This window comes from Mytilus edulis, chromosome 2, assembly GCF_963676685.1.
Source record: "Mytilus edulis chromosome 2, xbMytEdul2.2, whole genome shotgun sequence".
In the NCBI taxonomy this organism is placed as follows: Eukaryota; Metazoa; Mollusca; class Bivalvia; order Mytilida; family Mytilidae; genus Mytilus; species Mytilus edulis.
In genome coordinates, this window is record NC_092345.1 from 77,602,578 (window position 1) to 77,615,738 (window position 13,161).

Here is a 13,161-nt window from a genome sequence, read left to right on the forward strand (position 1 = left end):
TCTAGATAAAACTTACTGATTGATCTAAGGTCCAGTCGAAGTCGTCGCCTTTAGTATTTTCGAATGCACATGTTTGTCCTTGTTCAAATCCACATTCAATAACTGAAAAGAAAAAAGGCAGATATAAAGTCTTTATATTTTTTTCGTGAAACCTCTCCCCTCCCCAGTATTTAACTGTTTGACACCGAATGCTTAGCTCAATCACTAAGATTCATTTTGACTCTTGCTTTTATTATTTCCTTCTTTTAAAATATTGAGTTCAGAGTCAATTAAAATGAATATAAAGCAGATGAAATCAACTCGTTTCTACATTTCCTTTTTTTTAATCGAACTAACCATTATCTCCTTGCAAATATTCATGTATTCCAGTTAACTAAATATGAAATACTCCAAAAAAGGGAAGAAAAGAAAAGGATGCATACATTTTATGTGAAGAATCCTTCAAAATGCCTCATGGGATGATTGAGAAGGGGTACTGTAAACCAACTTATTTTCGCGGATACTTTATTTCGCGTTTTTTCTCTTTTTAGTCCACTTCGCGGCTATTTATTTTCGCGAGTTTCCCAATTTACTTGACGTAATCTAATAAGAAAAGATCAAAGTCTTCTAAATTTGCGACGATTTATATTCGCGTTTATTTTTCTACTCGCGAAAGTCGCGAAAATAAATCGCTCGCGAAAATAAGTTGGTTTACAGTATACAAGAATATCATAAAATGTTAAGTAAAATAATAAAACACTACATCCATTTTTCCCTCGATGCCTTTATACCTATGTTTGTTGTAGGAACTGTTGTCGTTGAGGTCGGAGTAGTTGTTGTAGTCGGGGTAGTTGTTGTGGTCGGAGTGGTAGTTGTTGTCGGAGTGGTTGTTGTGGTCGGAGTAATTGTTGTGGTCGAAGTAGTTGTTGTGGTCAGAGTAATTGTTGTGGTCGGGGTAGTTGTTGTGGTCGTTGTGGTCGGAGAAGTTGTTGTAGTCGGAGTAGTTGTTGTGGTCGGAGTAATTGTTGTGGTTGGAGTAGTCGTTGTGGTCGTTGTGGTCGGAGAAGTTGTTGTAGTCGGAGTAGTTGTTGTGGTCGGTGTAGTTGTTGGTGTCGGAGTAGTTGATGTTGTGGTTGGAGCAGTTGTTGTGGTCGGAGTAGTTGTTGTGATCGGAGTGGTTGTTGAGGTTGGAGTTGTCGTTGTAGTCGGAGTTGTTGTGGTTGGCTTAGTTGTTGTGGTCGGAGTAATTGTTGTGGTTGGAGTAGTCGTTGTGGTCGTTGTGGTCGTTGTGGTCGGAGAAGTTGTTGTTGTCGGAGTAGTTGTTGTGGTCGGTGAAGTTGTTGGTGTCGGAGTAGTTGATGTTGTGGTTGGAGCAGTTGTTGTGGTCGGAGTAGTTGTTGTGATCGGAGTGGTTGTTGAGGTTGGAGTTGTCGTTGTAGTCGGAGTTGTTGTGGTTGGCTTAGTTGTTGTGGTCGGAGTAGTTGTTGTGGTTGGGGTAGTTTGAGCGGGTGTTGACAGAGGACTTGCTGTAAAATTCACATACAGTGAAGTGTGTTTAGAAATGTTATTTTTTTCATAATAAATTCGATCTGATGAATTAAAAGAAAATCCCAAATAAGCAAAATGAAAGAAATGTTCGTTCTTAAAGGTTCTTTGTTTCTATTTTAGGAAAATTTCTATTACAGACTATAACTTCAGTAAGTAGTCGACTTACAATTTCGGTCATTCTAATTTATTGGTAGATTTTGTCCTACTGGTCTTTTTTTCTATTTGAAATATCTATGTATATACTATAGCTTTCAAAAAAAAATTGAAAGTTGAATAATTTGTGGATCTTGTCTTGTCATTTTTTAATTTTCAAAGCTGATTCATTCTGTTATAATTTTTGTTATAGAAATCACAAAAAAAAAATTCAATCATTCTGGTTTACTTTTACAAATAGTCGTCTGACTGTTGATGTCATCATTGTGAACAGTTTATTCTTTTTTTGTAGCGGTTTTCACGTTTTGAAAGACGAACCTTGCATTTTTACCCCTATGTTTAGCCATGTTTGCAATAGATGTTTGCAAGCGTGTTCATAAGACACATTTTTCAAATCTAAATACCCAATGATGGTTGTGGTAAAGTTTGGTTAAATTTGGTTCTATAGTTTTAAAGGAGATTATCTTTATAAAAATTAACAGATGACCAACGAGGATTTAGGAAAAGTGATGACGAAAGTTTACGCTGGATCTTCGGTTCAGGCGAGCTTAAAATATAAATAAATGCAGGTCAAAATTTATTTTCTTTTATAAAACACACTTTTTCACAGGACCTATAATTCTGAAAGTATATCGCGTGCAATACAATGCCACTTTGGTCGACATATATCGATGATTGGATGAGTTGACACATTACATTGAGACAATGTATTTAATTGTGCAGAAGGGATCGACTGAAATTTGTATGTCAAAGGAGAACAAATGTTGCCATAACAGTTGAAATATCATACAAAAGTGTGGGTAACAAATGTCTTTAAACAGTTTACAATTTCTGGAGGCTACCAATTTATAGATTGAAACATTTTAAAGAAAGTGTTTAAAAATTTCAAAAACTTCATGTTTAATGTCAAAGGACCACAAAGTCTGTAGAAGTAGATCAATCAGAAACAAACTTCCTTACTTATTATAGGCACAGATCATCCCTAGTTTTTTGGTTGGGTTTCGTGTTGTTTATTCTTTAGTTTTCTATGTTGTGTCATGTGTACTATTGTTTGTCTGTTTGTCCTTTTCATTTTTAGCCATGGTGGTGTCAGTTTATTTTCGATTTATGAGTTTGACTGTCCCTATGGTATCTTTCGTCCCTCTTTTTTTAGCAAATATTGAATTTTTATATTGAAGCTTTTCATAGCAAATACGGAAGCATAGATTATATCTCGAAACATTAATCTAAGTCAAATACAGCTTTGTTTGATGTATGCCAATTTTCTCATGATTTATATACTTCAGATGAGCTTTAAAATGATGTTCTATTAACGAAGTCATACTCACCACAGGTACCAGGAACCAAGAATATACCATCTAGAGCCATTTCTGACATATAACTATTCCCTTGGATTCCGTTAATTGTAATCTATAAGGAATAATAATCCTGTCATATAATTATATTATCGAGTTTTCAAGCACAAAAAAGAAGAGCAAAATCTCTAAATGCATCCAGAAATAAGAGAATTCAAGGAGCTTTAATTGCTCATTCAGCAAGCAATATACAGCATTAAATTCCTAAACAGCATTTGCATATTGTGATCGCTAAGAGATTGTTACAAGGTCTGATCCTCTCTGATCTCATTTATAAATTTTAGGAACACACAGCTTTGGGGATTCAATAGACACTACGAGGACATATTGATAATTTGCAGATATGGTCGTGCAGATAAATTTTTGCTGTCTAAAGTCCCAATGTTTCTTTTGAAATAATTAAGTCTTTCGAAAGTGGACACACTCGTGTTACTGAAGGGGTCAATTGGTAACCATGTTCATATACTATCTAATCTAATAGTAACTTATTAGTGTAAATCTTGTCTTGCTTATCACATAGGTATTCGGATTATGCCACAAATGTATTATTGCTGCTACGTACGCAGACAGTCAGAATTATACGTTTACTAGATTTACTCATTGGCAATCATACCACATCTTCTTTTTATATAAACTTCATTTCAAGGTTAAGTTCCATAATTGTGTATGTCAATTTTTTTTATTCTTCAATCAAATCACAGTATATATTAAACAGTCTGAAATTATAAAAAAGAAGATGTGGTATGATTGCCAATGAGACAACTATCCACAAAAGACCAAAATGACACAGACATTAACAACTATATGTCATCGTACGGCCTTCAACAATGAGCAAAGCCCATACCGCATAGTCAGCTATAAAAAGTCCCGATAAGACAATGTAAAACAATTAAAACGAGAAAACTAACGGCCTTATTTATGTAAAAGATGAACGAAAAACAAATATGTAACACATAAACAAACGCCAACCACTGAATATACAGGCTCCTGACTTGGGACAGGCACATACATAAATAATGTGGCGGAGTTAAACATGTTAGCGGGATCCCAACCATCCCCCTAACCTGGGACAGTGGTATAACAGTACAACATAAGAACGAACTATAAAAATCAGTTGAAAAAGGCTTAACTCATCAGATGGACACAAATATAAGTGGACGTGGCCGGGTACGTATACATCCCGACACAAAAAGACACAATGAACAGATCTGAGAGTACTCGCAGTTATCTGACAGCTAGTTCAAAGCCACTAACAACTAATAAAAGAATCATGCATCTAAGACTAAGACTAAACTACCAATCCGTACACATTCAACATCCAATGGATTTAGTGTAAAGACATCCTAAACAGCCAGAGAAAAACATGACCTTGTGCAATGCCAAGTTACAGGTATCGACAGATTGTAGATCCTTGAATATGTATATATATATAGCATACTAGTAAAATTTAGTTAGCTTTTGATCTACTGATAACAAAATCAATACGAAACTCTGCTTACTAGTATCGATTGTTTGCAAACATCCAAGCAAACATAGCCAGAAAGACGATCAAATAAATTCAGAATTGAAATTGGAAATGTGTCAAAGAGACAACAACACGACCATAGAACAGACAACATCTGAAGGTCACCAACACAACTTTTGTTTTGCATGCTTTGATATAAAAGCTTTATCTGTTATGCTGTTTTACCATGGCAAACGTACGTCTTTATGCGAATATTCCCGGTCAATGGCCTTTGTTTAAATGCGGCCTCATGTTTTTGCTTTTAATTTTACATTATATTCAAGGGCTGTCTATATCATTCCATACAGTGTAATTGTAATTAGTTCATTATTAAAGGACGTACGGCGACATTTGGTTATTTCAGATCTTCCTTATTCGTCGATGTTTGTTGGAAAGTTGTCTCATAGGCAGTTATATACCATATATCTTTATCATCCTATTTATAATTCGAAGGGAAGTAACATTTTACGTACCTTCAAATTATCAACAGCTGGTATGTCTATTTTTTCTTGTAACCATGCTTGACCTTGATTTCCCGATCGAGTAAACAATAACGTTTCATCACCAGTGCTATCTGTCATTTTAATTTGTAGTGTCCCCATAGCACTTAAATGATAACTGCTCATATGATACCAGAAAGACAAACATCGCTCGACCTCTATCGTGCAAAAAAGTCAAAAAGTTCATTGAGAGTTGAATTGATTCAAATGAATAAAAATAAATTATATCATATCTGATTAATTCTTAAGATTCTTTGAAATATAAAACATAAACACACAGGTATTTGTTGAATTTCATTTTATTAGACAAATTATAGCAATCGTATCAAAGTCATCAATACTTATCTTAATAAATAGATAACAGGATTGAAATTTTAAACCTCAGACGCGCGATTTTCTTTAAACGACTCATCATTGAAACTCCATCCAATAAAAGTTATAAAGGTCAAATAAGTAAAAAGTTAAGAGCATTTAGGATACAAGTAACAATATGCATTCTCTTTTTGATTACATAACCACCATTACAAAATACAATGTTTAAATTCCTTGTCAGTTTTTGAATTGCAACCAGAATTATCTGAATACCTGAAGTCTGTTCAATCTTATCTTTACGCATGTTTTTTTTATTTCAATAAAGGATAATTTCATCGCAATTTTAAGGTGCTCTATAGAAGAAGAAAAAACATTTAATCTTAATTTAAGACGGATAACACTGTCTATAAAAAAATCACCAGAGAAATCTCTGCTCTGATTTTAGATTAAAGATGATTTGTTTTAAAACTTTTTAACATTGTCCGTTAATATTTTTTTTAAGGTTTTCACCGGTCTTAGTTTATTTTAGATTGATTTTGCTCTTTGAATGTCATTTTAATCATATAGCCCTGTTCTTCAACTGTTTCGTTTCTTATACATTGGCTTTCATAAAATTCATGAAATTAATTATGTTTCGTTTTCATTTTAGTTAATACCATCTATTTGATTTTTTTTTCGTTTTTCCTTGACTCAGGTATTTGATAAGTATTTTAACTGTTAACTAACAATCAAATAAAAGAAAAAGAAATCAAAGTATTAAAAGCTCTCACTTGGAAAAGATATTTCAGTAGACATAACTGCATTATCACCCGTTTTCCTATTTCCTAATTTTGTAGTATATAAATATACAAATCCTTCTTTTGCACCACCAGGACCAGTCACTCTCGATATTCCACTAGTATCATAACGCCTTGATCGACCCTGGAGAAAAGTGGACTATTAAAAGACTAGACTCTTAAAAGGAATAAAATTATTTTTAACGTAGTGAATTAGAACTCCGCGTATCACTAAATTAATGAAATGCATAAACAGCAACAAAGATTATTCTAAAAAGACAAAAATAACATTTACAGATTGAGCGAATTGAAAATTGTCAATAAACCATGCAACCGGCAGCAACATAGACAATTGCTGCGATTTTGACTGTATAATTCATCATAGATACTTGCTCAATATAGGTGATAGTTTGCAAGATATTTAATAGGAGTTACTTGAGTTGTACAAGCTCCGTCTATATCGACCTTTCATATGACCTTAGTTAGAAATATATTGCTCATGAACTCATAATATTTAGTGTGTGAAATGTCTCATGAAAAAGCAAAAATAGACATCAGTAAGGTTATAATTAAACTCGTTCCTATACAGCTGGTTACACGAAGGTATAAATTCTTTTAATTGATATAAAAGTTGCCAAAAAAAAAGGAAAAATAGCATAGCCATGAACATTGATTCCATGCACATCTATTTTATCGGGATCTGTATCTGATATCGCAGAAACATGTTCAACGCCTTTATGAGTTCATGTCGATTGTTAATTAGATAGCGTACCATCCCAAAATTCGCAGGAATTGTTGATATCATTCTTGCACTGTTTATCGTTTTCTCTGAAACTCTTGTAAACTTTTTAAGAATGTTAAAATTTAAAGTTGAAGGTGAATCAAATTTGTTGAACGTGTATTCGGCATCTAATACCGCTTTAAAACTGGATTGCTGCACTTTAAACATCTAAATAGTGTTCATGTTCAGGTTTAAATTATATGGATGCAAGAAAAAGTTACAAAACCTGATCAAGTCAGTGGTAATCCGTTTTTCATTTGATCTGTGCAAGTCTTATTTAATGTTTTCTAGTTTATTACGTATGTCTGGTCTCAATTAAAAATTTGGGTCTGGTTTTAATCGCTCAATAGTTTTTGACTGTACAAAGTCATGGTCCCGAAAGCACGTGCTGTTCGTTGTTCTTTGTTTTTATTTTTCTGCCTATTTCCACGTAGGATGTCGGTAGTTGGTTGTTGGTGTGTTCTGATGTAACTGCTGCTAGTTTTACCATCTTTAGCTATAATACGATAAACGTATTGCCTATCTTTTTGGAGGGAATTATTGATGTAATGTTCGATTGTTTTTTAAACGTCAAAGGCTTTAATTCGTATATATGAACAACAATTATACACAATATTGATATATTTACTCACTGATCGTGTGCCCCAGTCAAAATCATCATCAGTTGATTGAACAAACATACAGTAATGATCAATCTCTGCAGTACATTCGAATACTGAATACACTGTAAAAAAAAATAAAAGCATGAATCTGAACCAAAAGATGAAAGGAGTAGGTCTAGTAAGACCCCTTTTTTGCCCCAAAATATAGCAGTTTTACAAAATTGTTAAAATGTAAACTTTGAGTTATTTATTGGACAGAAGAATGCTTCTGCTACATACATATGGTCTGTTTTTGACAATACAATGCACATATATCGAGAACTAACATTACTAAGTTATGCTTAGTTACTGAAATTTTCACAATTCTAGCATTTTACTTAAATTTTAGACGGTTTGTCTGTAAAACAAAAGTGGCCGCATTCGTGTTCATCCTGAATATTGAAATGTAAGTTGTATTTGATGATAATACATAACATATATAAAGGTTGAGGATGAACACAGATGCGGCCACTTTCATTTTTGACAAAAAAACATCTGAAAAATTACATTTGTCGGCATATTTAGTAGATTTTTCATATTTGAGCTTGAATCGGATCAGTTAAAATCTTTCACATGAACTAATTGAATCATATTTAATAGACACTTAAGTGTTTTAAAAAATGTCAAAATCTTTCGTCAGATGAACCTGAAATTTAAGGCCAAAATCGGTCCTTACCGGACCTACTCCTTTGTTAAGAGTATGACATAATTGTGTATTATTTTAAAACCATGCAGCTATAACATCGTATATAAATATAACCTGTCAAAACCGTCTTATTTTGAAATAAAAGAAATACAATAATTTAAAGATCGGACATGTTCAATAGTATATCCAATATGTCATAATATACAATAGACAAGCATGAGTTGGAATGAACGGACTAACATCAACCCGAAACTGAGTAATGTCTTGAATATTGAATTTAAAAAAAAACCCATCTGCATTGTAAGCAAAACTGGTCATCAACACTGGTTTCTGGAATTAAAACCCACGGTCAATACTCAGCGGAAAAGTCAGCTTCACTACAAAACCGGAAGTATTTGCCTACGCAATGGAACCATTGACAAAATTGGACGTAATGACTCGTGGATCTACGACAAAGCTTCTACATCTTCTTCCCGTTTACTAGTCGAGCTCTACAATGGAGTGTACCTGACTCGAGCGCATCTCAAAGAGATAGGTGACCACTCTTCTGGCCAAAAGCAAAAGTCAAGGGAAACTGGATAGTATTTATAATAAAATTATAAACTAATTAACAACCATTTACACTGGTTGTCCTATGGTGTTGTCCTATGGTGTCCTGTTGTATTTTTCTTCATTGCTCTGCATTTTGTATTTTGTTATTTTATTCGTTTGTGCTGTTCTCTGTGATGAATATTCTTGCGTGTGTTTGTGTTGTTTTACTGTCACGCAGTATTGTCATTTCAACTATATGTTTTAACATTGTCGTAAAGCGGACGGTTTGGCTAGCCATTAGACCAGGTTCAACCCACCAGTTTTCTCTAAAATGGCCTGTACCAAGTCAGGCGTATGGTAGTTGTTATCAAAAAGTTAGTTTCTATGTATGATTGCGTTTGTTTTTGTTGCATATTAGTGTTCTTATTGTTCCTTTATTTTCATCTAATAGTTTATAAGTTTCCCTCGGTCATTGTTTGTAACCATGTTTTCTGTTTACCGATTTATGATTTTTCAACACCGGTATACTAATGTTGTCTTTATGTATATTGCTGTCTATTCACTATGTGGTTGGGGCTTTATAGCCACTATAAACAAAGCGAGCTGTTCGTCTTTGTACATGATCTATGTCGTGTATGATTGTTGAGAATCCCATACCGGAGAAACATAGTCCAGTGTTGGTCTTACTAAGATGAAGAAAGCTTTTGTTGTTGGAGTACATTAAGCAGGTTTCTCTGCAAGAAGCAACGTGTTTTGACTTTCTTGTTGATGTGGTGCAACCAGATGAGGTCTTTGCTGATGATGAGCCCAATATATTTTCCAATTCCTTTCTATAATCTCCGATTTTGACAACACCGAAAGAGACTTTGATATACGTAATATGAGCAACATAAATTGTACCACGCGTTTAACAGGATTTGCTTAGTCTTTCACAAAAGGCACCTAAAATCCAGTTTTGGGAATTTCGTGTTGCTGAGTTTTCTATGTTGTATCTAGTGTAATTGTCTGTCTTTCGTCGTCTTTCGTTTTATTTTGCCTAATTATTGTCAGTTTCTTGTCTTAAGAGTCTTCAATATAGCATTAGTATCTTCTGCATTTTTTTGCATATACCTCATAACGCTGAAGGTTAATCCATCAAGTGTTTCGGACACACGGAATTAATGGGATTTACATTTTCCGCGTCTTTTGTGTTTATCAAATGTATGAGGAGATATATAATACAAATTTTCTAAAAGTAGAAATCCTGTTCCCTTTTCATGAATGTGACCTACTGAATAAGACTATTCACCGGCTTTGTAATAATATGAGCAACATGACGTGTGCAACATGTGAAGCAGGATCTGCTTACTTTTCCGGCAAACCTGAAATCAACCCAAGTTTTTGGTGGGGTTCGTGTTGTTGTTGTACTCCTATTTGTGACACTCTGTTTACGCATCTTAGTCAATAGAATTGAATTTGACGCAACTGTCGTACAAATGAGAGGTTCAGCGCTACTTAACCAGGTTCAAGCCAGCATTTTCCACATTTGAGAATGCCTGTACTAAGTCAGGAATATGACAGTCCATTCATTTGATGTGTTCTATCATTTGATCTTGCCATTTGATTAGGGATTTTTCGTTATGTATTTTCCTCGGAGTTCAATTTTGTTGTTATTTTACTTTTAATGTGATTATATCGTCCATTGATTAACTATTAAAGAATATTAAAGCAATTAATATATCAATAACTAAATAAAAAGAAAATAACCTAATAACAATCGTATTGCTGCATTTAAAAATAAGTGATCTCATAGAATAATATAACTTTTTTTTTTACTTTGCAGAAAAAGATGGTTCGTATAAGATATAAACGCTTTCCAGAAAACAAAAAAATCATATTTAATATGTGCAATATTGCAGGTATTTGTCTGGAAATCAAAATATATAAATGCAATAATACGATATTTATTTATGATGACTTTGCATAGAATACAGTTGTATGTTGTTTTTTTCATACCTGAGGGTACGTCGCAGTTGGTTCCAAAAAATCCCTGGTTGCATGTACAGGTATAATTGCCTGAATTCATTGGACTGTAACATGAGCCATGAACACACGGATTATTCTCACATCCTATGAATAATAATAACATTTATAAATATCTGTGATCATTGTAACGAGTGTTAAAAAGATGACTGCTAGATATTTATATTAAAAAATTGGCCTTTGTTAGATTATTGTGCCATTGGCAATTATATCACAAACATTCATCGTTGTCTTCCGTGTTGTTGATCAACACCGACTGTAAAAATAAATGCATATACTTACAAATTAATTTTAACATACACTGGACTATTTGCACGAAATGTAATAGTTTTTACTTTCACTTATAATCTGATTTAACACGTGTCAACCAAATTGAAATAAAATATCGTAAATCAGTTTACTTATAGAATATAGATAGATAATACTTATAGAAAGCTACTAATAAAGCTAACCTGAGACTTTCCAAAGGGTACCTGACACTTTCAAGCGTTTACGGATGCGGATATTTGAAATGTATTGAGATAATCAGATTCGTATACTTCATAACTTAGCATCAACTGTGATCAATGTCTTTTACTCAATAATGGACTTTTTTTACATTATTTTTTGCATATTCAATTAGTTTGAAGTAAAAACAAATTCAGAAACATTAAATGGTCATATTTACTAACGAATGACATCACTTTTATCCTAGATTGTCTCTCATGCTTACCAAACTGTCAAACTTAAGAACAAACTAACTCGATTTTATGACATCTTACAATCAATGATACATTAAAAGAAGAACAATTACTTAATTCTGCCACCAGCGCTCTTATGAGCTATGTTCTCGTTAGGTGTTTCTATAAAAAAAAAAGATGCCCGCATCGCATCTGAAGTTCATTTGATAGTTAATTGATGAAAAATCACACAAAGACGCTTATGAACCGTATATTGTCCGTAAAGATTATATAAATTCGTAAATGTATGGCTATTACAAAATACATCATTTCTGTAGCAATATTCGCCCCATTACATCTGGAATTGGCCGTGCAGTTCTATCGAGAATATTGGAATATGTGTCACGAAAATTGATGGAAACTTGTACTCGCATGGCTGCTTTTGTGTTTCCTATGCAGATGTAAGACTTTGCCTGACAGGCATTGCCATGCACAAGTTTGACGAAATTAAGACAGCATTCCAGATTGCATTGTTTCAAAACACCGAGGGGGGTGTTTGATACAACAAATGACAACAATGTAGTCACCAACACGGAGACAATTGATAGTAAGGAACGTTTCATTCCATGAAACGAGCAGACATTCAGGCTTCTCGCTGCATTAAAGACCCATTGGTGGCCTTCGGTTATTGTTTGCTCTATAGTCGGGATGTTGTTTCTTTGACACATTACCCACTTCCATTCCTAATTTTATTATCAATTCACAATTGATTCCCGAATGCGTCAGATGAAATTGAATAGAGGTCAAGATAACACTTTTCAATTGACTGACAATGCATCATCGTTGGCGGCTGTTTCGTTATACCAAAGGTGAGAGAGATCCTTTTCGTGTTACGACTTCTTTTCAACATTCGACCGGGAGGACAAAAATGGATAAACCCTAACATGTCATCAGATTACTTACAAGATTAACTTTGTACTTGCAAAGTTAATTCTTTGTGCTCAAAATCTGCGTTTGTTTAGAACAAACTCTGTCCTTCGCCGAACTTGTTCGTATAAAAAAGGGACAAGTGTGTTGTAATGCTAATATGAGTACTGAATTCGCATTTGATGACGAAAAGATTGATTCATATCCCTATTTAATGAAGACTAGGGCTGTATAACGATTTTAAAAGACAAGTTCTATAAGGGTCATTACTGATTTTAAATTACATCATTAGCAATTTGGCATTATATTGTAATATTTTCGATCACTTCCCTAAAAAATTGATGAGTCTACACTTTTTGACAAGGATAATCCCACTAAAACAAGGTTCATGAACCAAACTGACTTTGTTTTACACTCAACCAAACGCTAAATCAATGCAAGTTAAAACTTATATTTTTTTAAAACCTCGCATCCGCCTCGGTTTACTATGGTATTTTTTGTGTTATAACTGATCTGTCCAGACTTTGCAAATACACAATATGTATTTATCTATAACTAGTTATCAAAGGTACCAGGATTATCATTTAGTACGCCAGACGAGCGTTTTGTCACTAATAGATACTAATTTTCACAAAATATGAAACCTTTTAGATGCAAAATTTTAAACACTATTTCAGTGCTTGAACTTTTGATATTTTTTTTTCAAAGATAGGAAAAATATTAAAATAATTTAATTAACTGGTGTTTTATAGTTTAGAAAATAATTATGTAATATATTGTAGTGAAAAGATATTGGCAATATGAAAGTCTATGAATGTGAAAAGTAT

At 33.5% G+C, this 13,161-nt stretch overlaps 1 protein-coding gene across 1 annotated transcript in view; it reads right to left on the minus strand.

The window, feature by feature from the left end:
- The window catches only part of LOC139513018 (uncharacterized), a 45,333-nt gene that overhangs the window by 5,778 nt on the left and 26,394 nt on the right, over window positions 1-13,161 (minus strand). The window contains exons 15-21 of the mRNA XM_071301080.1: window positions 10,722-10,835; window positions 7,541-7,632; window positions 6,122-6,272; window positions 5,013-5,197; window positions 3,009-3,090; window positions 771-1,505; window positions 17-102 (exon numbers count right to left, since the gene is read on the minus strand). Of these exons, the coding sequence (XP_071157181.1) occupies window positions 17-102; window positions 771-1,505; window positions 3,009-3,090; window positions 5,013-5,197; window positions 6,122-6,272; window positions 7,541-7,632; window positions 10,722-10,835 (1,445 nt within the window). The remainder of the gene's footprint in view (window positions 1-16; window positions 103-770; window positions 1,506-3,008; window positions 3,091-5,012; window positions 5,198-6,121; window positions 6,273-7,540; window positions 7,633-10,721; window positions 10,836-13,161) is intronic.